This window comes from Canis lupus, chromosome 11 (genome assembly GCF_011100685.1).
Source record: "Canis lupus familiaris isolate Mischka breed German Shepherd chromosome 11, alternate assembly UU_Cfam_GSD_1.0, whole genome shotgun sequence".
Classification (NCBI taxonomy): Eukaryota; Metazoa; Chordata; class Mammalia; order Carnivora; family Canidae; genus Canis; species Canis lupus.
In genome coordinates this window covers 53114719-53141708 of record NC_049232.1, presented here as the reverse complement: position 1 = coordinate 53141708, position 26990 = coordinate 53114719, and the positions used below count along the sequence as shown (strand labels likewise).

The 26990-nt window shown below is 36.8% G+C and overlaps 1 protein-coding gene across 9 annotated transcripts in view; it reads left to right on the top strand.

Moving 5' to 3' along the window:
- The window catches only part of RNF38 (ring finger protein 38), a 64708-nt gene that overhangs the window by 18920 nt on the left and 18798 nt on the right, over nucleotides 1-26990 (top strand). For 5 of the 9 annotated variants that reach the window (XM_038552824.1, XM_038552819.1, XM_038552822.1 and 2 more), the window contains exons 2-4: nucleotides 2928-3077; nucleotides 13376-13569; nucleotides 19795-20008. In XM_038552824.1, coding sequence (XP_038408752.1) covers nucleotides 13463-13569; nucleotides 19795-20008 — 321 coding nt within the window. In that variant the 5' untranslated portion in view covers nucleotides 2928-3077; nucleotides 13376-13462. The remainder of the gene's footprint in view (nucleotides 1-2927; nucleotides 3078-13375; nucleotides 13570-19794; nucleotides 20009-26990) is intronic. The other 4 variants (XM_038552821.1, XM_038552826.1, XM_038552825.1 and 1 more) reach the window with 1 other exon arrangement.

The window sequence follows — 26990 nt, the reverse complement described above, 5'->3', positions numbered from 1 at the left end:
AATTCTGCCTCACAGGGACACACAGAATGATTATATGTGATTTTATACAGTGGGTGCACCTGTATAAAACCCCATCTTTCATTTTGTCCTTGATCTGTATTAACTACAGTATCTTAAAAAGGATTTATGGATTGATTGATTGATTTGACAGAGAGATTGAGAGCATAAGCACAGGGAGTGGCAGGCAGGAGGGGGAGGGAGAAGCAAAATTTCCATGGAGCCAGGGAGCTAATGGGATGTGGGACTCTAGGATCATGACCTGAGCTGAAGGCAGACACTTAACTGACTGAGCCAACCAGGTATTCTGCAGTATTTAAATATAGCTTTTCTCCATTGTATTGTTTGTCCTCCCTTTTTTCTAGACAGAAGGAGCTTCTGACCAAAGGAAATTGTTGTGGGTAGGAGAGGAATATGCTTGAAAATTATTAACTTATGAGCACAAGGGCCAGAGTTTACCAGATTCGTTCTTTTTTTTTTTTAATTTTTATTTATATATGACTGAAATCTTAAGTTTTCAAAGGAACAAAGTATAAAAGAGAGGAAACCTGATCCTCTGATATTTGTTCTCCAAGCTAGCTACTTGTACAAGTAGTTTATAAGAATGGTACTCATGCAGACTGTTTCAGGTATGATAGTTGAAGACAGGTGAACTTTTTAAAAGTCTTCAGGGCAGCCCCAGTGGCTCAGTGGTTTAGTGCCGCTGTCAGCCCAGGTCCTGATCCTGGAGACCCGGGATCGAGTCCCATGTCGGGCTCCGTGCAAGGAGCCTGCTTCTCCCTCTCTGCCTCTCTCTCTGTGTCCCCCATTAATAAATAAACAAAATCTTTAAAAACAAAACCAAATAAAACAGTCTTCAAAGATACCTTGTAAATTATAAGCTTAAGAAGATTACAAAAATAACATGAAACTAACATAAAGGAAGATACTGTTTTAAGAGAACTGCTTTATTTTTAAAGATTTTATTTTTATTATTTATTCATTTAAAATACCATCCTTATAGTTTGGCTGCTTTGTACCTTTTTTTTAAAAAAAAAAAAAAGAAAACTAGAATAAGCTCCTTGAGTGATGGGATTCATGTTTTATCTTTTGTAACAAACTCTTGATTTGCAGGAGGCAATCAGTAAATAATCCTTAATTCTGCACTTCATACTTCGTCATAGAATATTAGCACATTTATGTTTGTAAGTGTAAAGATAAGTTTTAGCTCATGTTGAAAACATTTTGTGAATTCTAAAGTTACTGCCCTCAAGTGATTTTTGCTTTTGCTCCTAAGAAGGTGTTTAGAAATAATTTTAGTCTTACCATCAGGCTTGGTTATCTGCTTACCAGGCTCATAGTAAACCAGAAACAATTTATAAAGGGGTTAAGGAAGGCTATTATACAAGTAGTATTAATATAATTAACATGCTACTTCATCATCTGCCTTCCTTTCTGCTTACTTCTATACTGCCTAGCCAAACTGAACATTTTGCAGTTTCTTGACTATACTGCTGTCTTTTGCCGGTTACCTCTTCATAGCACCGTGTGCCTAGCATTATCATAGAAAGATGATATTCGGGATCCCTGGGTGGCGCAGCGGTTTAGCGCCTGCCTTTGGCCCAGGGCGCGATCCTGGAGACCCGGGATCGAATCCCACGTCAGGCTCCCGGTGCATGGAGCCTGCTTCTCCCTCTGCCTATGTCTCTGCCTCTCTCTCTCTCTCTCTCTGTGTGACTATCATAAAAAAAAAAAAAAGAAAGATGATATTCTGTACATTGTACACTGATTTGCTTTTGTTTCTTTTTCATAGCATACTCTTCTTGAAGGTTGGAAACCATGCCGGTCTTCTTGGTTTAATGTCTATCACAGAGTAGACACTTAGTATATGTGCTGCCTAAGCAGCACAGAATAGACACTTCTATGTAAGAGAATGAATGAGGCAGTGAAACTGAAAACCAGACATGTGGTTTAAAGCACATGGTCTTCAATGTAGGGGTAAGCAAGTTCACAAAACTTAACTCCCAAGGGGAGTTTACTCCACAGCACAGTGGAACAAGTGATGCTCATGATGTCCATGATTAAAAGTCCTGCAGATTTAAGTTGATATTATGTATGAGTTTAAGGGGATTAACCTACAATCAAGTCAGGCATTTAAAACATGCAGTCATTTGCTTTGGGGTTTATGATCTTTATCCTTTTTTTTTTTTATGATTTTATTTGTTCATTTGTGAGAGAGACACACAGAGAGGGCAGATACATAGGCAGAGGGAGAAATAGGCTCCCTGTGGGGAGTCTGATGGGACTTGATCCCAGGACCATGGGTTCACGACCTGAGCTGAAGGCAGACACTCAACCACTGAGCCACCCAGGTGTCCCTCCTTTATTCTTAAGGTCACTGAGTTTGTGTTGAATAGAGCTGAGATGTCCACAAACTCTTCTTTCTTATGCCTATGGTCACTATAGAAGTTTTGCTACCAATGTTTTGAAATCTCTTGTTGTCTTTGCATGATCATAAAGAAGGTTAATTAAAAAATAGGATGAAAAATATTATCTTAGTCAAGACAGAGAGTAATCTTTCTGTATTTAAGATGCATGGTATTATCTCAGGTTCTCTTAACATGAAGTCTTCCCTATCCTTTAGAATTTTAGAATTAATACCAACAGAAGAAGATATTAGTAGATATTATATGGGAAACATAGGAAAGACTTAGCATTTTTGAGCAGTGCTGTTTGGTCTTTTAAAAAAGTTTTTGTAAAAGAGATCTGTTGCCAGAGGCAACCTTTGCCATCCTTATATTTGTTTTGATGTTTAAGATTAATTTTTAATTTCTTTCCAGTCTCTGCTAACACAAATACCTAGAAAATCCAGACTGTCCTTCATAGACATGATTCTCCACATTGGTGCGGCTAGCCATGAACTATCCTTTTCTTCTCCCTCTTTTTCCCAGATATCTCCCGGGGCCAATTCAACACCTCTACCTGGCCATCCTAACAAGGTGATTTGTGAAAGGGTGAGACTTCAGAGCCTGTTCCCTCTCCTCCCAAGTGATCAGAATACTACCGTTCAAGAGGATGCTCACTTCAAAGCTTTCTTCCAGGTTCTTATATATTTACCCTTTCCCTATGTAGGGCTGAAAGTCACAGATACATTTTAGGTGGTTTCTAGGAAGGCTTAAAACAATATTCTCAGTATCATCTTCTTATTTTCTGTTGAATGTGGGAATAAGTATTCTTCTTAGAGGACTTCTTCAACTTAACTTTTTAGCCAGCTTTTCTGAAGAATGTTTGTCTTCTCTTGAGCTGCTATTTATTATTTGACCAGTATTAATATTCTTGTTTTTTGATCTTGTGGTCTTAATCACTTGTCTTAATAGGCCAAGTTCTATAGGAAAGTAGAAGATATTACAGATGGATGAAATTGTGTAGGAATGGAAAAATGGAAGCATGCAAGATATTTTTAAAGCTGTCACTACTTACTAGCTTAGTGCCCAGAGTTTGATAGTGATGTATATTTCAAAAAGAAAACATGGTGACTTGCTTTCTATCACTTTTGATACCTGTGGGTAAAATGTGATTAAAATTTTTGTTGTATATGAAATGAAAATAAATTAAGGCAGGTATTATCATTAGTTTATTGACAAAATTGCTAGGATGTGCTCACATGAATTACTGGCAACTCAGTTTCCAGTCCATTACTCCTAGAGAAGCATGGTTTAGTAATGGAAGTCAGTATTAATATTACCAAAAGGAAACTAGTTATACAGTGGCTTCTGGATTTTAGAGTTGTGGGCCAAGGCATGTATTTATATATATGTATATAAATCTAAGGAAGTGAGAGTTGCTAATCAAAGCCAACTCATTTTCTCTTTGTGTCTGAGTGGTAGTTTGGGGCTTGGGACTAGTTCTGAAAGAGAAATGCTTGTGGTACATTAAATTGGATATATGAAATTTCTGAGAATAATTGTGTAGGTGATCCAGGCAGGGCTCTTCAATATGATACTTCTTGTTGGAATTTGTGCCAGGTTTTCCCCTTTTGCATGTATTCTCTCTCTCTCTTTCTTTCTTTCTTTTTCTTTTTCTTTTTTTTTTTTTTTTTTGTACTTTTCTAATAATAAACCAGTCACGGATGGTTTTATAGATGAAGAAATAGGCTCAGGAAAGCTTTCTGAGAGGTCCGGTTAAACAGGTAGTTATTGGCAGAGCACCTTTTGTGATTTCTTATCTACTATAGCATATCATCTTTAGATAACAGATATTTCTGTAAACAGTGTAGTATATGTTAAGAGATAGTTACTGTATTGAATCAAATGGAGTATTGACTACCGTTTTTGATACAGCATTGGTCTATAATAGCTCAATATTTAGTAAACCAGTATAGCTAAGGAAGAAATTGACTATCTTCACTGCTGCCACCACTAAACAGTTATTTGTTGCTTTCTTTGTTTTTCATACTTTGAGTCTTTAAGCATTAACTCAATTATTAACTTTAAACTCAAAGAGTTGCTGGCAAATTTAAACACGTTTTGAAAACAAAGAGCCAATTCCATTTAGTGTTGCAGAAAGGTGGAAGGTGGTATTGTTAAATTTTTATTTATAGCCCTAGTTAAACTTAAATCTTTTTTCTAACTTTAAAAACAAGGCCCTCAGTGTACTTGGCTTCCAGGGAAGACTGGAGATTTTTCTCCGCCCACTTCCTGGCTTACCATTGTTCAACATGAAGCAAAGTAAATCCTTACATCCCCTTTGAGATGCTGTCACATACCTTCAGCTAATTCTGATAATAAAATTGGGTGTGATTTCTTGTTCTGATTATGCTTTTCTCATCTTTAGAAAACTTAGTTGCCACGTGAAAGGGAGAAATCTTTTAATGTGTTGTTTTCATTTTGGGGTTTTTCCCCCCAAGTTCCTTCCCTCTCAGCCTTCTTTACTTTTCCTTCCCTTTGGAATACTCCATTTTAAACAGACTCAACTACCTCTTGCATTTTTTTTCTTAAAGCATCCTCTTTATTCCCTTATCTTGACTGAAACTAGTCTCTTTTCAGAGGATATCATTTTCCTTGTAATCTTGTGTAGGAGTAAAAAAATTGTTGCCCCCCCCACCCCCCCAGCATGGAAATTGATTATGTGTCTAATAAGTGGGATGGTCATAGAGGAGAAGGAAAGTGTTTGATACTCTTCTGAATCCTTGTTTCCAATTACCGGTCATCTTTGAACAAGAATCTCCTGTTTTTGAGCTATATTTGTCATTCATTTCCCCTCTATCAATTTTGTCACTGTTGTTTATTAAAGACCTTGTACTTTGCTCCTTATTTACTTGCTTGTTTTATATTACTTAGTCAAAATCTTTCAAATTTTGCATACTGTTTTTAAAAAAATTATGAAATATTTTATATATGAAAGTTATAAAGTAGACACATGTATAATTTAAGAAACGCCATCCATCTTAAGTCAACCATTACCAGTACCTTAGAAGTCTTCATATGACCTTCTATATTCTATCTACCTGCTGCTCCATACTTGTGCCTTGGTTAAAAACTCTGAATTTAGTGTTTCATACCCCCTTGCTTCTCTTTGTGGTTTTACCACATGGCAGTATCCCTCAATACTATACTATTTAGTTCCTGAACTCAATAAAAATGATCTCATACTATGTATTTTTGTCTTCTTGAGGTTCATCCATATTGATGCATGTGGACATGTAGTTGATTCATTTTCCTTTTAGTATTTCATGTTGTATGAATAAATTGCAGTTTATTCCCTCTTTTTGATGGACATTTCCAGTAGTTTCCAGTTTTTTACTATTACTGCAAGCAGTGTTGCCATGAATATTTTTGTATGCGTTTCCTGGTGTACACTTAATTGATATTTTAATTTCTATACAAGTGATTGCTTTGTGTATTTATCACTCTGGGTTTTCTTACAGAAGAGATAATAGGTGTTGGCATATTGGCATCTATAAAAATAAGTATATTTACTTACAATCAAAGTACCTCTTATAATTATTTCAGAAATTTAAAGTTAAGATACAATTTACATACAGTAAAATTCACCCTTGTTGTGTACAGGTCTCTGACTTGACCAATGCATGCAGATGTGGAACCACTGCCACAATCAAGATAGTAGAACAATTTCATCTTTCCCCAAAAATTCCCTCTTGTCTCTGCTATTAACCTCTTAGAGTTTTAAAATTAGCAGTTCCTGTACCATCAACCAATTTATTTTATTTTATTTTTTAATTTTATTTATTTATTCATGAGAGACACAGAGAGAGGCAGAGACCGAGGCAGAGAGACAAGCAGGCTCCCTGAGGGGAGCCTGATGCAGGACTCCATCCTGGGACCCTAGGATCACACCCTGAGCCAAAGGCAGACACTCAACCATGGAGCCACCCAGGTGCACTCAACCAATTTATTGATTGTGACTGAAGATAGTATGCTTTCATAAAGCAGGTACATTGTGGAGAAGTTAGATTTTGGGTCTAGTACAACCCTCGATTTCAGGGTTGTGTGTGTGTGTGCGTGTATGTATGTATTCTAATGATAGTTGTGTGATACTTCATTTTGTAAATTTATGAACATTAATTAGGTGATTGAAATTTTCATGATTTATATGCAGAAATAGTCTAGGTTTCTGAAGGAGAGGACTAATTATTGTTTAAAAAAAATCTGCAGCAAAGTTACAGACTTAATAAAAATTTCAGCCAAAGTCAGAGTTTCATGATTTTAGAAACCTTACAGAGTTATCCTAAATTCATAAGAAAGATTTTCAAAGAAAAGACAGGGGAGAAAAACTTTTTTGAAAGTTGTTGTAAGGGGTGTTACTCCATAAATGATACTAAGTCATATTACAAAGAAATAGCTCCGTGTCAGTGAGCTCTTTGTTGTTGTTTTTTCTTTTTTTTTAATATATTTGATTTAAATTTAATTTGCCAACATATAACCCCCAGTGCTCATCTTATTGTGTACCCTTCTTAGTGTCTGTCACCCAGTTACCCTCCCCCTCTCCCTGAGCTCTTTGTTGTTAAACACAGTGGCTGTTGTTCAGTCCCCATCCTTTGTCACCTCTCAGTTGAGTCCTTGAAACTCCATTTCACTGGCTTCTATCAACACACTCCACTTTCTTCTCATCAACTACTTGGCATAAAATATTTCTTAGAGGGATCCCTGGGTGGCGCAGCGGTTTAGCGCCTGCCTTTGGCCCAGGGCGCGATCCTGGAGACCCAGGATCGAATCCCACGTCCGGCTCCCGGTGCATGGAGCCTGCTTCTCCCTCTGCCTATGTCTCTGCCTCTCTCTCTCTCTGTGTGACTATCATTAAAAAAAAAAAATTTAAAAAAAAATTTTTTTTTTAAATTTCTTAGAGTTTAGTATTGGGCTTCCTTTTCTTTGTATAAATTAATTGGGGAAAATTTTGTCCATACCTATAGCTTCATTAACCTACCATTTATCTGTATGCCCAAAACTAAAATTTCTGGTCTCTGAGCTTTGAGATAGCCACTCCTTGTGGCTATCTCAAAAGGATCTCTTAATTTCAAGTTGTTCTTTATTCATATCTTCTCTGTTTTCACTGGTTTCATGTTTATGCATCAGTTTTTTTTTAATTTTAACCATTGATTTGTGTTTACAGCTTAAAATTATTATAGTTACAGATTCATGATAAAATCTAGTGCTTTGATGGAACTAACATACTATTAGAAAACAAATTATAGCATCAAGGTAAATCAGTTTTTATGAACCAGTGATGTATTTGTGATTAAAAATTAAGAAAGGGATGCTTGAGTGGCTCAGTCAGTTAAACATCCAACTCTTGATCTCAGCTCAGGTCTTGTTGATCTCAGTGTCATGAGTTCAGGCCATGCATTGGGCTTCACACTGGACATGGAGTCTATTTAAAAAATTTTTTTAAACCAAAAATAAGGCATCTATAGGTTATTCAAAAATTAGCCATGTAAAAAAAAAGAAAAAGAAAAAAATATTAGCCATGTAGGCCTCCCAAAACTCAGGGAGGCCCAGAAGAAGTTGGACTACCAGTTGTGGCCAATGATGGTAACATCATATTTTCTTCCTATTGGATTCTGTTCATTATGATGGAACTGGACTGCTATCCCACTAGAATCCCCTAAGTCCTCACTGCACATAAAACCTATTTCTTTCTTTGGCCTTTCATGAAAAAACAAACTTGGATCATATCAAAAAACAAAGCTTCGTTTTTTGTCTTTTTTTAATGCATACTTTTGAATATATAACATTTAAAGTCTCCTTCCCCTCTACAGATATAAATAAGATAATATCCCAGGAAAATGTATTGCTAGTCTGGTTATGAGTTTCAGTTTTACTCTGAAATCTTCTGAGCTGAGGAATATGAGATCTATACATTAGAAAATTGAAGCCCATTGTAAATTATGTGGAACAGGACTATGCATTGTGTTGTTTAAGGACAGTGTAGGGACGCCTGGGTGGCTTAGCAGTTGAGCGTCTGCCTTTGGCTTAGGACGTGATCCTGGTCCTGGGATCGAGTCCTGTGTCGGGCTCCCAAGGAGCTTGCTTCTATCTGCCTGTGTCTCTCTGCCTCTCTCTCTCTGTATCTCTCATGAATAAATAAATAAAATCTTAAAAAAAAAAAAGGACAGTATAATCATTCGTCTTTGGTTCATCTTGACTAATAGGAACACATTAATCTGGATGTAGTTTAAACAAAGACCAGATTGTGGGAAATTAAATGAGAGAATGTATAGAGATCATTTCGTAAACCATACTGTGTGATTCAAATATGAGATTGTTGATGTCATGCTTTTCTCCTGCTTATATTCTTCCTTTGCAAAACAAACAACAACAAAAAAATCAAGGTCTGTCTCAATGGTTATTCTCTATTATCAACTTGCTTTATATCGAATGTTTTGGTTTTTTAAGTACTTTCACATGTATTTAGAATGAATGGAACTTTGGTAAGTGTTTTCTCTCTCTGGGTCATTTAAACTTAACATATGTTTAATTGTGAAATGAGAAATTTTATTATTTGTCAAAGATAAGGCAGGTAGAGAAGGTCTGAGTTTATTTTTTTAACTTTTTAAAAGTTGTGATTGGGTTTGTTTGGGGGGGGGGGGTGTTTAAGAGAGAGAGTGAGCAGTGGGGAGGAAGAAGGAGAGAATCTTAAGCAGGCTCCAGGTCCAGCACAGAGTCCAACAGAGAGCTTGATCTCACGACTCTGAGATCATGACCTGAGCTGAAATCAAGAGTCAGACATTGGGGCACCTGTATGGCTCAGTTGGTTAAAGTGTCTAGCTCATGGTTTTGGCTCAGTTCATGATCTCAAGGTTGTGAGATCCTGAGTCCGGCTCCATGCTGGATGTGGAGCTTGCTTAAAATTCTATCTCTCCCTCTGCCCACCCCCTTCCTCTGTCTCTCCCTCTTTAGGAAAAAAAAAAGGTGGGGGGGCAGCTCGGGTGGCTCAGCGGTTTAGCGCCGCCTTCGGTCCAGGGCATGATCCTGGAGACCCGGGATCAAGTCCCATGTTGGGCTCCCATCATGGAGCCTGTTTCTCCCTCTGCCTGTGTCTCTGCGCCTGCCTCTCTCTCTCTCTCTCTCTCTCTCTCTCTCCATGAATAAACAAATAAATCTTAAAAAAAAAAAAAAAAAGAGTAACATACTTAACTGACTGAGCCACCCAGACAGATGCTTAACTGACTAAGCCACACAGGCACCCCGAAAAAATGGATTTCTCTTTTATGGCAAGTTTATCTTTAGGGACTTTTCCTAAGAGAGTCCCTTAACTTGGCTTGGTGGTTCTGAAAGTATAGTCCCAGACCAGCAGTAGCAAGCATCACCCAAGATCAATTTAGAAATGAAAATTCAGGCAGCCCAGGTGGCTAGCAGTTTAGCACCGACTTCAGCCCAGGGCATGATCTTGGAGACTGGGGATCGAGTCCCACATCGGGCTCCCTGCAGGGAGCTGGCTTCTCCCTCTGCCTGTGCTCTGCTACCCCCCCCACCCCCATGTCTCTCATGAATAAATAAATAAAATCTTAAAAAAAAAATTTCTTGGACCCAATCCAAAATTTTTCAATCAGAAACTGGGGAATGGGCCCAACAAACTGATGTTTCTGACACATGCAGAAGTGTAAGAAGCACTGGTCAAGTTAATGGGAGTATCCCTACAGCTTTTTTATTTTTTTATTTTTTTATTTTTTTTTTAAGATTTTATTTATTTAGTCACAAGAGACACAGAGGCAGAGTCACAGGCAGAAAGAGAAGCAGATTCCATGCAGGGAACCCGATGTGGGGCTCGATCCCGGGACTCCAGGATCATGCCCTGGGCCAAAGGCAAGCTCTAAACCCCTGAGCCACCGAGGGATCCCCTTCCTTCAGATTCTGCTGTGCATATACCTGTCACAAGTCCTTTTGGTAGCATAATTCTTAACCAGTTTCTGTATTTCTGAACTTAGAGGTTCATAGGCAACCTCTGTGGGTAATGAAAAAATTGAACCCTAAATCTGGTGTGAGAAACTAACCTGAATTCTCAGAAGAGAAATCTCTTCTCCACTTCCCAGTCCAGACAGAGTAGATGTGTTTTCTTATTGATTCTCTATGCCAGTGAACATTTTCTAGTCTGCCCTTCTTTATTAAAATTTTAAGTAGGGTCCATGCCTACTGTGGGCTTGAATTCACGACCTTGAGGTCAAGAGTCACATGTTCACCTGGATGAGCCAGGTGCCCCTCTAGCCTTCTTTTTTTTTGCAAGTATAGTACTTTGGAAATTTTGACTCTATGCAGGGCTCTCAGTGAGTGATAAGGCCATATATTTGGTGTCCCGCCTCAAAATAAAACCAACAGCTGGGTTCTCAGTTTTCCTCTTTGTTTTTGGTCCTTGGTAATTTTCCTTTTTTCTGAGTTCATTGTTGCAATTAAAAACTTTTTTTTTAATGCATTATTTTTAGATGTTTCTATCCAGATTTTCGTATTTGGCCCATGATTTTGTCAAAATCAGAAGTCTTTTTCTTTTTTAAAGATTTTTACTTATTCATGAGAGACACAGAGGCAGAGACCAGCAGAGGGAAAAGCGGGCTCTCTGCGGGAAGCCTGATGGCAGTACTCGAGCCCAGGACCCTGGCCGGGATCACGACCTGAGCCAGAGATGCCCCTCATTGGTTATTTATTGAGTTTTAATATTATAGAGCATAATTGATTTTCTTACTGAAATCAAAGGGTAAAAACAAGCATTTTTAATAGCATTAAATCTAGGGAGAAAATAAGGTGTTTCTTTGTGGTTCTGAAAACTATTTTATATTTTAATTAAAATGACAGATTTGAGTTATTTTAAATATAGAAGGAAAATGATGTTTTTGGAATACCTCTGCTAAATAACTTGGAATGTTCAAAAGTAACTATTTAGCAGTTTACTTTATTCCTGCCAGTTTAATCTGTTCTGTTTTATATGTTTATCTCTTAAAATCTAATGTTATATTGTAGCCCTGTATACTGGAGATAATCTGACTTTTTTGGTACTGGCCGCAGGCACCAATTACTTTGCAACCAAAAGTGCTCTAATGCTCAAGTAATTAGAACTTGAAGGAATAGATTTGAGATAATAAAGGCTCTCTTAGAAAACACATAGCCCTCACCCAGACATTTGGTTAGTTTGTAATTTTGATAGTTTTTGTGAGATTGGATTGGAAAATTGAGTTGTGTGGGGAATCCTCGACAGTTACTAATTCAACTAAGAAAGCCATACCAAATTTATAGCTAGTAAACAATGCTGTGACCCTTGAAAACTCAACATGTAACAAGTACTGGTTTTGAATTCTCCACTACTCCTATGATTTACTTGAAACTAACCCCATGTCTTCCTCAAAATGCTGTAATGTTCTAGTTACGAACTGACAGTCTAGGTGAGGAGACAACTGGATGGCTTAGTCCATTAAGCATCCAACTCTTGATTTCAGCTGAGGTAGTGTGTCTTGTGGTCATGAGATGGAGCTCCACATTGGGCTCTGTGCTCAGTTCACAGTCGACCTCAGATTCTCACTCACTCTCAAATAAAATCTTAGAAGAAAAAAAAAAAACTGATGATCTAGATCAGTTGACTGTTTCTTTATCTGTTTTAGATAAATGTTATCTTATCCCTATAACCTTTATTAGAGAAAACTAATGTAATGGACTTAAATCATAAGAATAAAGGAGCAAAAGAGTGTTATTTAGAATCAAGTCAAGGGGGGCACCTGGGTGGCTCAGTAGTTGAACATCTGCCTTTGGCTCAGGTAGTGATCCCAGGGTCCCCGGATTGAGTCCCACATTGGGATCCTTGCGGGGAGCCTGCTTCTCCCTCTCCCTCTTCCTCTCCCTCTGCCTGTCTCTGTCTCTCTCTCTCTCTCTCTCTCTATCCTCTCATAAATAAATAAAATCTTTAAAAAACAATTACTCTTCTCCATTCAGTAATATTCAAACTCTTTTAAATATATATACTCAAAATCAATTTTTAAAAAGTATACATCTAGAGGATCCCTGGGTGTCTCAGCGGTTTGGCACCTGCCTTTGGCCCAGGGTGTGATCCTGGAGTTCCAGGATCGAGTCCCATGTCGGGCTTCTTGCATGGAGCTTGCTTCTCCCTCTGCTTGTGTCTCTGCCTCTCTCTCTGTCTCTGTCTCTCATAAATAAATGAATAAAATCTTAAAAAAAAAAATGCACACATCTAAATTTTCTCATAAGCTTCTCCCTTTGCCTGTGTCTCTGCCTATCTTTCTGTGTCTTTTATGAATAAATAAATAAAATCTTAAAAAAAAAAAAAGAATCAAGTTAAGGGCCTACCTAAATTACACCCCTTCCTCAGTTGATCTCTTAGATGAGAATTGATCACTAAAAAGGTCACTTAACTGATGGAGTAGCATAGTGGAATTTCTCAGTTGGGTTGGAGTTTTAAAGAAATGGTCAAGGAATGCCTGGGTGTCTTAGTCGGTGTCTGACTCTTAATTTTTGGCTCAGGTCATGGATTGAGCCTCTGTCATGTTCCACACTTGTGGGTGGTTCTCTCTTGAGGTTCTCTCTTTCTTCTCTCCCTAGCATGCATGCTCTGCCTTACTCTCTAGAATAAATAAATAAATATTTAAGAAAAAGGTGGTTAAGTTCCATACAATTGTTTATCACCTTATTGTGTGTCTTTATATGTTAATGAGTTTTATGATGATTTTTAAGAAACAGATTTTATTTTTCATTTAATATTTACTTTGCATCTCCCTTCCCCTGTCCAGCATCTATTTTCTTTAAAGATAATTAATTTGGCTTGATAGCATATTCCACCTCCCCTTTACTTTATAAGGTAAATATGTTTAAACACCTATGCATATATAGTAATGGAAAATCCTTGAAAGGTCTTATTAAGTTGATTGATTTTGTTGCATTGTCAGAGTGAAGATAGTCCAAGTCCCAAGAGACAGCGCCTCTCTCATTCAGTCTTTGATTATACATCAGCATCACCAGCTCCCTCACCACCAATGCGACCATGGGAGATGACATCAAATAGGCAGCCCCCTTCAGTTCGATCAAGCCAACATCACTTCTCAGGGGAACGATGCAACACACCTGCACGCAACAGAAGAAGGTTAGTTGATTACAATGTCTTAAATTTTCTTTCTTTGGTGGATTTATGAGTTTTTTTTTTTTTTTAACATGAGAAAGCATCATTTCTATGGGCTTTTTATAAACAGATCAACACACATATGTACTCATACACTCGAAAAACAACATGACACATTGTTGAGACTCCCACCACAGAGCATGGAAGTTAATTTAGTTTGTGGTTAACAGATGAAATTCAAAGAGGCTAGGCTGATTTACCTATAATCAGTCTATGCCATTATATAAGAATTCAGCTGCTTTATGGTTTAAGGCTTTCTGTGGGCTAGCCTGCAATCCTGATTACAGAAAAATGCATTTTATAGTTTACAACTGTAAGGAAGTATGGAGACCCTTGAAATGAACTACCTCTTTTCCATTCCATTTCCGTTTCTTCTGTATCCTTAAGGCAATTGGGAACTTAATTAGGTTTCTTTAAAAAACTGTGGAGCCTGTGGTATGAAAGACAGACTGAGATTTACGTCAGCGCTCAGTCCTCTGTCATGGGACATGTCCCCTACTTTTCCTTCCCAGAGGAATCTTTCTTCTGAGCTGCTTCCTCTTTATGTCCTGATGTCATACATTTTTTTCTTCAGGGAAATTGTGTATCCTTGGAGTAAGACAACTGTTTGCATGTCTCGGATGTTAATAATTAAGAAATTTTGAAAATCTTAAGGTGTTACAGACAAATGGTTGTGTATCTTCAAAATTCGTATGTTGAAGCCCTAATTCCGAGTGTGGCTATATTTGGAGATGAGGTCTGTAAGGAAATAATTAATATTGAATGAAGTCATAAGGGTGGCTGTGGGGAGTCAGTCCAAAAAGGATTGGTATCCTTATAAGAAGAGACACCAGAGGGCAGCCCCAGTGGCACAGCAGTTTAGCGCCGCCTGCAGCGCGGGGTGTGATCCTGGAGACCCAGGATCGAGTCCTATGTCAGGCTTCCTCCATGGAGCCTGCTTCTCCCTCTGCCTGTGTCTCTGCCTCTCTCTCTCTCTCTTTCTCTGTCTCTCTCTGAATGAATGAATGAATGAACAAATAAATAAGTAAATAAATCTATCTTTAAAAAAAAAAAGAAGAAACACCACAGAGAGCTTACTGTCTCTGGCAAGTGAGGACACAGTGAAAAGGTGGTCATCTGCAAACCAGGAAGAGTGCTCTCAACAGAGACCAATCATGCTGACACCTTGATCTTAGACTTATAGTCTCCAGAGCTATAAGAAAATTCATTTTTGTTGTTTAAGCCACCTAGTAGGTGGCATTTTGTTATGGCAGCCCTAGGAAACTAATATTGAAGGATCATAAAACTACCATTCCTTGTTTTCAAATGAGACAAAAATCTTTTGAGTTTTCTGTTTGGACACTAAGACTTTTACACTACCTGGTGCATTGTCCCCCAATTTTATGGGAATGTTTAAGTTAAGATAATGTATGTCAAACCAGGTAAAATATTTTATAGCTGTTAAATAAATAGCATGAGACAATATGGCTGGTTGTTTCAAGGTTACAGCCTGAGCACCTACTGTAATCTCTTCTTCTTTGGTGAAATGTATCATACTTTCAGGAGAACATGTAAAACAAGCATACACTTAAAAGGATAGTAGACAAGTGTACCAACACCCAGATTAAAATAGAACATTGTTAATAACTTCAAAAGCCCCTGTTCATCCTTCCTAAAGGATTAACCCTGTTCTGTGATTTGACATCCTTCCCTTGTTAATACTTTTTAACACTGGAATGTATTGTAAAACAATATATTTTTCGGTTTTGCCAGTTTTACTTTCATTTAAATGTATTCTTTGATTTTGTTTATCAAACATTCTATTTTTAATGTGGATGCCAGTAGTTCATTTATTTTTACTTGGTATAATCTTATATTGATATACCATTATTTATGTATCCATCTACTATTGGGTAATGGTGATGCTCAATTTCTTACTGTTAAAAAGAGTTATTAGGAATCTTTTATGTACACATTTCCTGGGAGTACAACTGCTGGGTCATAGGAAAGGCTCTGGACCAGAAAGGGAATGTCGAAAGTGTCTATTTCCAGATGGTAGTAATAACAAGCTATAGGTTGTTTAAATTGAAGAGAAGTGTCATGCTCTAAGCTCATGGAAACACAGGAGGAAGACAGGAGCTCCAGAAAACTAATTTACAGGCTTATTCTGCTCAGCACTGTGTGTTATTCCTTACTCCATTCTCAATTTAGTACTTTAGGCTAGCTGTGAGCTTAGCTGCCAGATTTTCTTCCAGAAGGAGGCTGTGCAAGCAGATACAGTATTCAACGGCAGTCTAACATAATTACAGATACAAACATGAGCACACAAAGTGGAAGAAGGGCATTCAACTCAATAAAACAAATAACAGTCAAATAGAATAGACAGAATTTTTGAATAAGTGTAACAGAGAGAGACAAGAGGATTTTATAGTCATAAAAGTCAACTAGAAACCTTGCTTGGGAAAAATTTAGAACTCAGTAAATGTGCAGAAAAGGTGTCCTAGTTTCTGGAAGATCAAGTGGAGAAATTTTCCCAGATGTAGTGTAAAAGGTAAAAGGAAAAGTGTGGATTAAAAAAAAGTTTAAATATAGAGACAGAGCCATCAGTTTTAAGTATGTCTAAAATATTTTCAGATGGACACAATTCAAGGGACCTTTTAAAGGAAATAATGCAAAACCATTTCTCAGAATTTAAGAAAGACCGTGTTGAACAAGATTTTGGTGAACTTGCAGAACACATGCCAAGAATAATAAAAATTCACAAATATTCCAAGACAGAAACTTTGAGTTCTGCCAGCTGATGTATCACTAGTATAAAGAGAAAACACAAACACATTTCAAATATTCAGAGACAGAATTGACCAGCAAGAAATCCTCTCTGAAAGAATTAAAAGTTGTACTCTCTCCAGGAAGCAGAAGAAGGAATTCAAGAACTATGATTCAAGACCATTGGTTAGCAAAGGAAATGAAAAAGACATACTATTAAGTTTGAATAAAGGTCTTTTGTTTTAGAAAGAGAGCTGCAGAAAAGATCTGCACACAAGATGGGGACAGGGTGGAGAGAAGAGTGTAATAAGTTTAATTTCTATCTGCTGGGAATGCTGAGTAAATGTAGATATTTTTAGAAAAGTGGAAGTATATATTTCAAAATTCAGGGAAATCCCTAGGTGAATAGAAATACAGAATGTATAACTTTTACACACACACAAAAAACAGATAATAACGTATATAGAAAACTCAATCAATAAAAGGCAGGTAAGAGGACAGAACAGCTTTGTGGTATTTACAGATAATAAAGTAATATGACAAAATATGACAAGGTCAACTGAAAAATATATATCCATATTTTATCATTATTTCTCATTTCTAGATTTTTCAATTATTCTGCTTCCTAAAGGTTGTCACAAAGGCAAAAATAACATTTAGTGAGAGGTCATATAGTAAAGACAAAGGAAACAAATCACAAAGAGACTTGAATGCCAGCACAGGGGCTTGGATCTTAATTTGTTTTTTAGTTTGCTGTTGGAATGGTTTTTGAGTGGCAAAGTGAGGATAAGTGGCAGCAATATAATAAAACAAATAAGGGCAGCCCGGGTGGCTTAGCAGTTTAGCGCTGCCTTAGCCCAGGGTGTGATCCTGGAGTCCCGGGATTGAGTCCCACGTCAGGCTCCCTGTAGGGAGACTGCTTCTCCCTCTGCCTATGTCTGTGCCTCTCTCTCTGTGTCTCATGAATAAATAAAATCTTAAAAAAATAATAATAATAAAAACAATACAGGGGGCCCTTAAAGTTTATGTATGGGTCGAATAGATTTTCAGGAAATGAATGATCTGAGCACATGTATTTTATTTAAGATACATATTTTTCACACCTTAACATCTAGTAAGGACTTAGAATTGATGGAATATCATAGTTTGACAACTTTTCCTTTTAGTGATACATAAAACAGTCCTTTATATTTTTAAGATTTATTTTTAAGTAATCTCCACACCCAATCCAAACTCACGACCCTGATATCAAGAGTTGCACGCTCCATCAACTAAGCTAACCAGGTACCTTAATAAAACAGTCCTTTAAAATATTTTTACAGAAACGGGCACCTGGGGTGGTTCAATTGGTTGAGCATCTGACTCTTGGTTTTGGCTCAGGTCATGAACTCAGGGTGATAAGATTGAGCCTCGTGCTGGGCTCTGTGCCAGGCAGTGGACCCTGCTGAAGATACTCTCTCTTCCTCCCTCTGCTCCTCCCCACCTCCCCTCTGCCTCCTTCTCAAAAAAAAAAAAATTAAAAGATATGACAACTATATAATGGGATATCCTGTATTGGATTCTCAACAGTGAGGAGACATTGGTGGAAAAACTAGTGAAATCTGAAATATGCTCTGTTAGTAGTACAATACCAAGGTTTATTAATTTTAGTAATTGTTCTATGCTTATGGAATATATTAGCATGAAGGAAAGCTGGGCAAAGGGTATGCAAAAAACCATACTAAAATTACTTCAAAACATTTAAAAAATAAGTTTTAGGGCAGATGGCATCTTAAATTCAATGAAATACAGTATGTAGATTTTGAAACAAAAATATGTAGATTTTGCAAAAAGAGACATAACTAAAAATAAAGCTAGAGGAAGCAGTTAATGGAACAAGAACCCGGAGAATGGTATCAAGAGCACTATTGAAGAGTTCATGTTGCAAAGACGTGTCACTGTTCTCTTTAAGATTGGGCAGTTGGGAGTGAGAAGAAAGAAATAAAAGAGGTAGAGAAGTGACCTGATCTCAGTAAAGATTGCTAAGGTGACCATATGCAGCTGTGTCTGGAAAGGGGCTGTTTTGGCCTCTTTTGCACAACGTAGAGTACATTTATTTATTTGTTTTATTTTTAAAGATTTGTGGGTTTTTTTGTTTTTTGTTTTTGTTTTATTGAGAGAGTGCAAGAGAGAGCACAAGCAGTGGAGAGGAAAAAGCAGGGTACCTGTGGAGCAGGGACCCCGATGTGGGGCTTAATCCCAGGACCCTGGGATCATGACCTGAGCCAAAGGCAGGTGCTTAACTAACTGAGCCACCCAGGTGCCCCTGTAGAGTACATTTTAATGAGGCTGCTTTTTTGAATTGCACTGGTACTGAGCCATTGTAGAAAGCAGTGGAGATGAATTTTGGAATTGTAGAAAAGTAGAAAACGGAAATCTATTTACAATAACAACTTGACAAAATTTGTATTAAACTGTATAGATGACTGTGATTGCTGTAGGGGGAGTAAAAGTGGTTTCTTTCATAAGCAGTTTTTAAAAATTCTGAATATTATAGGAATATTTATGCTGACACTATCTCCAATCATTTCCATTTGTAGCATTTACTGAGTTACTGTTATATTTGCATTTGTCAACAAATTTAATGTTTTTTAGTTACTTTATATATTTTCTACTTGCATTTTAAAAGATTCTCATTTTGAGTATGTAGGAACTTTTTTTCACCTTGATTTTTTTTTTTTTTTTATTGAAGTATAGTTGACACACTTTCAGGTATACAACGTGATTTGACAAGTTTGTATATTATGCTATGCTCATCACAAGTGTAGCCATACATCACATCTGTCACCATACAGTATAATACCGTTGACTATATTCCTTATGTTGTACCTTTCATACTCATGACTTACTCATTCCATAACTGAAAGCCTGTACCTCTCACTCCCCCTTCACTCACTTTGCTCCCCCTACCCCGCTCCCCTCTGGCAACTACCAGTTCGAGGAACTATGTCTTTCTGTATATCTTAGCCAGATAGACAAACATGAAGTGCTCATTAGGCATATATGGAATACTGGCAAGAAACATGCAGATTAAAATTTATGTGTTTATAGGATAAAGGGAGCAAAACAATGGGATAAACCATGTGAAATTGCTGGTAGTTTGACTACTTTTTTCTATACAAAGGGCAGTTTCATACATTTAAACCCCTCAAAAAGTGACCAGTAGTGAGCTGTTGATTTCTCATATTTGCAGAGCTGAATAGCATTTTGCTCTTTTCTTTAAAAGAAAACATTGTTTAAATTTTAAGTTTTTAGAGCTGATGGGGTACCACAGCAATTATTTAATACTCAAGCTTTTGCCTTAGTATAAACTATTGATGCATTGCAAAGAGAGACAATACAGAATCCTTATGGATCACAACAGTAAATATTACAGTGACTTTTTTGACATTTGCTATATTACAGTCCTCCTGTCAGGCGCCAGAGAGGAAGAAGGGATCGTCTGTCTCGACATAATTCCATTAGTCAAGATGAAAACTATCACCATCTCCCTTATGCACAGCAGCAAGCAATAGAGGAACCTCGAGCCTTCCACCCTCCGAATGTATCTCCCCGTCTGTTACACCCTGCTGCTCATCCACCCCAGCAAAATGCAGTAATGGTTGACATACATGATCAGGTACAGTAAAAGAATGTTCAGGAAATACAGATGCTAAAAATTGGTGGCCGTTTATTGAAGTGATTTGTTTTTTGTTGTAAATTTCTTCAATTTTACCTAAAAGGAAATAACTTTCCCTAAACTGAAGCTGTTTTAGATAAGTTCATTCTTCTTAATTTAAATTCTATACAGCTTAGAAGAAAGTTGAACTTTAGAAAATTAGGAGCAAGGTTATGAAAGCTCAGAATGGCTTCATGTATTAGTTGGTTGGAAATCTCTGATAACAATATTAATTGGAGATAACAGCTGGTGTTTTGAATATGCATTTCTATTTCCCCTCTCCCTTCCGATTTCTTCTAGAATAATTCAGTAGGCAAGACCATAGGGGTGCATCCTTGCTGATAGGTTTCCATGGGTCTCCAAAGAAACAACAGGTAGAAGACTTCATTTCTCTTTGTACCTGCCAGGAACTGAGGGGGACTAGTCAAGGAGAGGGTTTGTCAGTCTTCAGAGCCTGAGAATAAAGACCGGAATTGCTTGGATTTCTGTAGAGTTTCTGAAGTCAAAAACATCACAAATCTAGATACACCTAATAAAGTTGCTGAAAATCTTTCAAGTTTATAGACAGGAGAAATTAACAAAGGAAAGAGACTGAGACCAGTATCCGTTTTTTTTCACCTCATTAAATAATGGGAAACAATGAACAGACTGTACAATTGATAGAAAATAACTGGTAGAAAATAACTCTCCCAGGCACCATCTTCTGTCAGACATCTTCTACCGTATGTTAATGAAACACTTCAAAAAATTGATCATGGAATAAGAAGTTCAAAAAGAAAAATTTTTCTAGGCCACATTCTTTGTGATTGTAATCTGATAAAACTATAAATCATAAGTTTAAAAATGATTTAAAAAATGACACAAATATTTTTTTTGACACTGAAATATTTGAAGCAAGATTATAATTCAGGAAAATACCATTCAAGTCAGTGAGTAATGCCTAAAACTGTTTTCAGAGAAAATTTTATAAACCTTCCTTATTTATTTTAAAAATTGAAAATTGCGGGGATCCCTGGGTGGCGCAGCGGTTTGGCGCCTGCCTTTGGCCTAGGGCGCGATCCTGGAGACCCAGGATCGAATCCCACATCGGGCTCCCGGTGCATGGAGCCTGCTTCTCCCTCTGCCTGTGTCTCTGCCTCTCTCTCTCTCTATCATAAATAAATAAAATTTAAAAAAAAAAAAAATTGAAAATTGCTTGAGTAATTACTCAAACCGAAAAAAATAGAGTAAACCAAAAGGAATTGAGAAGAATAAATTACCAGGAAATACAATTAAAATTAATAATATGGAAATCTTTTTTTAAAAAAGTAGTAGCACAAAACCCAATCATGGTGCTTTGAAAAATTGATAGGAATAATCACCTTGTGAGCTTGGTTAAGGTGAAAAGAAAATAGGAATGATGAAAAAGACCTATATCCACACACATAGGAAACATTCAGAGAATTTTCTTCAATTGTAAAATGCAAGCACCTGTTTTGTAAGGGATGTGGGAGCATTAATAATTCATTTTGAGCACTTAAAATAGTACAAGTGGTAAGCACTCAATTATTATTTTGTTATTAGCTATTATAATGCAATTCTACATCTAACTCTGGGGGGTACAGAAAGAAAATGTGAAGTTCCCAAAATTGACCCAACAATAATAGAAAAATTTGAATTACATAAGTGCAAGAGCTACTTAGAGATGTACTATTAAAGAGGCACAGTGATCAACAGATGGCTTCACAGATGATTTTTCCAGTCTGTAAGGAGCACTCATGTAATAATATACAAACGATTCCAGGCTTTTCTTAAGACCAATTTTCTAAATATTTTTTGAAGCCCGTGTGATTTTAATATCAAAAGTAAATATAAGAATCCCCAAAGAACAATAGAAAAAAACCTCTCAAATACAAAGCAAGATTAGTTTCTAAATGTTTAGAAATAGTGTAGCAGTGTATCAAAAAGAATAACCTATGAATAAATAAGATTTATTCCAGTTGAGAAGATAGCTTAATATGAAAATATTCATATTACATCAACAAATAATAGAAAATAATGATTTTATCAAAATGTTAAAGTCAGTTAAAATTTAATAAAAACTCTAATACTTAAATATAATAAGTAAAATTTACAGCAAGTATTCTAATTGGCTGGGGGTTAATCAGTAACTAGAGATGTTATTTAATGTTATATTAGAAGTTCTACCAAATGGAGTAAGATAATGTAGTTGTGGGTATAAAACATTGAACAGAATAATTGTATTTTTCTCCTCCTCATTATATAATTGTAGAAGAAAACACAAATTCTAGTTTAAAAGAATTTGATACAGTGCTCAAATACAGATTAAATGTATTGACATTGGTAACTCACATCATTTGACGAATGAATACAATATGGTATATCTGTACAATGAAATACACATTCAAGAGTGTAGTGAAGTACTAATTCCTACTAAAGTAGTGGGGCTGGGTGTCTCAACAGTTTGCCTTCCACCCAGGGTGTGATCCTGGAATCCTGGGGATCGAGAGTGGCCAGAGTGGCGCATCGGGCTCCCTGCATGGAGCCTGCTTCTCCCTCTGTTTGTGGGAGGGACTCTGCTTCTCACTCTCTCTCATGAATAAATAAAATACAGTCTTTAAAAAAAATAAGAATTCCTGCTAAAGAAGACAGTCACAAAGGCCACATTTATATGAACTGTCTAGAATAGGTAAATCCATAGAAATGGAAATGAATATTGTTATGGAGTATAAGCCAGGACAGAAGACAAGAAAAAGAGTGTAAGAATAAGAAAAGAACAAATAACACCAGTATTTACAGATGAAATGATCATATGCATGAAAAAGCCCAAAGCATCTTAAACTATTAGAATTAGGAATTCTAACAGTGGATCAACAGGTGGATCAGTTACAAAAACACCTATCAACAATCAGTTGTATTTTTCTATGCCAGAATCAAAGATAATAAATTTCTTTTTTAAAAGATAGATTACCACTAAACAACCGAGAGTTTTTCAGTGTATGAGCTGTGGTGGTGATAAAGGGGAGGAGGAGAGATGCAAGTGGCAGTTATAAACTTAGAGAGCTTCTAATTAATCGCAATACGTAAAGCATTTTTAGATTCTGATTGAAAATTTGATAATGCAATTGGAATTTTGAACAGAATATTTTTAAGGATCTTTTTCTTAAGGGAGGTTGATAATGCTATTGTGGTTAAGTGTGTCTATAAGAAATACATATTAAAATATTTATTAAAGGATGGGTTCCTGGGATTTGCTTCAATAAAATACAGGAAAGGGAGAAGTTGATGGAAATGGATTGGCTATGGTTTTAATGGTTTCGGAGGCTAAGTGATACATATGGGGGGTCATTATACTACTATTTGTGTTTGATACTATATTCAAATAAAGTATCATTGAAAAATCAAAATAATAAGTTATGAAGCAATCTTTTAAGATGATGGTCAAGATTTCTTCTATGTAGATTATAAGACTTTGTTGAGGCAGTTTAAAGGAAACCTATATAAATACTGAAGGTTTGGCTTATAAACCTTTTTGTTTAAACTGCCCGTTGTCAAAACTGACCTATGGAATATATAGAAATAACATTAACTCAAGTAGATTTCCAGTAAGTTTTTGGTGTAACTTGAAAAGCTGATTCTATAATTTCTATGGCATTTTTTTTAAAGGACTTAGAATTATCTTAAGAGTGAGGGAAAGCAGGCTGCTGCTGGCTCTTTCTATAGAGTTTTATTGGAATACAGCTATGCTTGTTTATCACCTATGGATGCTTTGTACAGAGATCAAAGTACCCAAAGCGGGATCCCTGGGTGGCACAGCGGTTTAGCGCCTGCCTTTGGCCCAGGGCGCGATCCTGGAGACCCAGGATCGAATCCCACATCAGGCTCCCGGTGCATGGAGCCTGCTTCTCCCTCTGCCTGTGTCTCTGCCTCTCTCTCTCTCTGTGACTATCATAAAAAAAAAAACAAAAAACAAAAAACAAAAAAAAAAAAAAAAAAGAATTCTGAAGAATTCATTTAAAAAAAAAAAAAAAAAAAAAAAAAAGTACCCAAAGCCTAAAATACTTTCTGGCTCTTTAAGAAATAGTTGGCTGGGGCAACCAGGGTAGCTCAGCGGTTTAGCACCACCTTCAGCCCAGGGCCTGATCCTGGAGACCCAGGATGGAGTCCCATGTCAGGCTCCCTGCATGGAGCCTGCTTCTCCCTCTGCCTGTGTCTCTGCCTCTCTCCGTCTTTCATAAATAAATAAAATTTTTAGAAAAAGAAATAGTTGGCTAACTGGTGCTCTGGTCTAGTCATTGAGACCAAGTGGTTCTCAAAGTATATCCTCGATCACCTGGCCAGCAGCAGTAGCATCACCTACGTAGTTGTTAGAAATGCAGATTCTCCGACTATATACTAGACTTACTGAATCAGAAACTCTGGGTGTGAGACCCAGCAACCTGTTATAATGCTGGTGATTCTAATGCTAGAATAATTAAATAGGCTAATGAAATAGAATTATACAGCCCAGAAATAAACCCATACACTTATGAATACTTTAATAATATATGGCTTCAGAGGAGTTGAAAGAAGACAGAATTTTTTTTTTTTATTTATTTGTGATAGTCACAGAGAGAGAGAGAGAGAGAGAATGAGGCAGAGACACAGGCAGAGGGAGAAGCAGGCTCCATGCACCGGGAGCCTGACGTGGGATTCGATCCCGGGTCTCCAGGATCGCGCCCTGGGCCAAAGGCAGGCGCCAAACCACTGCGCCACCCAGGGATCCCAAGACAGAATTTTTAATTAATGATTCTGGGCCAGTTGGATATCCAAATGAAAACATGAAACTGGATCCTTTATCTCATACCATTCACAAAAATCTGTTCCAGGTATGTTAATGGCAAAATTACAAGCTTTAAAGAAAGTAAGTAGCAATAGCTTCATGACTTTATTTATTTTTAAAGATTTTATTTATTTATTCACAAAAGCCACAGAAAGAAAGAGGCAGAGACATAGGCAGAGGGAGAAGCAAGCTCCTTACAGGGAGCCCGATGTGGGACTCAATCCCGGGACTCCGGGATCACACCCTGAGCCAAAGGCAGATACTCAACTGCTGAGCCACCCAGGTGTTCCTCTTCATGACTTTAAAGTAGGGAAGGCTTTCTTAAGTAAAACATTGGAAGAGCACTAACTATACCTACACATAGAATTGCCGATAAATTAAACTTGTGTTCATTGTCAGAAATAGATGTAAATATATAATTGTCACTTAATTTTTGGCAGAGGTGCTTAAAGGAATTCAAGGAGGGAAACGACGGTCTTTTAAGTAATAGTACGATGACAACTGGATATCCATGCAGATAAACTGGAACCTTGGCTCCTATTTGATATCATACACAAAATAAAGTTGGGTTCTAGATCTAAATGTAAAAAGTAAATAGGTAAAAGAGATTGTCTTCATAAGGTTGGCAAAGATTTCTTAACCATTTAATAAAACACCAGCATATAGTAAATTTCATTAAGATAAAAAATTTCCGCTCATTCAGAGACAGTGTTTTAAAAGCGAAAAAGCAAGCCACTGTCTGCAAGAAAATATTAGCAGTATTCTTTCAGGGTAAAGACTGGGAACATAAAAAGAAATTCAGTAAACATTTCCATCAAAATCAGATATAAGTGCCTGTGCACATCAGTTTCGAAGGTTCTTTATCACTAAAGCAAGAAGATAAGAAAAGTAAATAATTGTGTTATATCTTAGAGTTGTATATGCACATAAGAAAAGAGTTTTTAAAAATCTAGAATTAAGTTGGATAAGATTGTTAGATTTAAGACAGATAAAAATCTAACTTTCCTCCTAGTGCTAACCAGTTTGATAATGGAAATAGAGAAAAATAACCTATTGATAGCAAAATCTAGAAACTAACGAAAGAACTTCAAGAAATAAATTTTATAATATATGTTTTATAAAGAATATATCTTTATTGGAAAAAAACTGTACTGAATTGAGGGTAAATAAAAGAGTACTTATCATGATGAGCACAGAGTAATGTATAGAACTGTTGATCCACTATATTGTAAACCAGAAACTACTATAACACTGTATGTTAACTGTACTGTAATTAAAATTAAAAGTTAAAAAAAAGAAGAATATATCTTTATGAAAGAAAGTCATTTCTAGAAAAACAGTACTATAATAATGGAACATGTGGCATAATTTAATGAAAAGCCTTAATATAAAATTATGTGTCCTTTGTAAAAATAACAACCTTTAATACAATTAGATTTTTTTTTATTAAAGATTTTATTTATTTATTGAGAGAGAGCACAAGCATGGGGAGAGGCGGAGAGGGAGAAGCAGACTCTCCGCTGAGCAGGGAGCCAGACTTGGAGCTCAATCCCAGGACCCCAGGATCACTACCTGAGCCAAAGGCAGACGCTCAACCAACTGAGCTACTCAGGCACACCTACAGTTAGATTAATAAAAATCAAAACACCAATGGATTTTGAAAGTGGATAAAATTTGAGTTTATTGGGCCACCTCGGTGGCTCAGTGTTTGAGCATCTGCCTTTGGCTCAGGTCGTGATCCTGGGGTCCTGGGATCGAGTTCCACAACAGGCTCTCCACAAGGAGCCTGCTTCCCCCTCTGCCTACATCACTGCCCCCCCCCCCCCCCCCCCCCGTCTCTCATGAATTTTAAGGAAAAAAATCTTTAAAAAATAATTACAGAAGAATAAATACGTGAAAATGGCCAAGAAATAAAATTAAAGTATAGCAATTAGAAGAATATGTCTTCCTAGATACTAATTTCTAGTAAGATACTATAGCTAAAGCAGCATGAATTTGACACAAAAAGTATTAGAAAGTTTAGGAACATACATGTATAACCTCATCAATAAAGGGAGTTACAAATTTATATTCGAGAAATAGAAATTCATGAAAGATGAAATTTACCATTAAATGATTAAT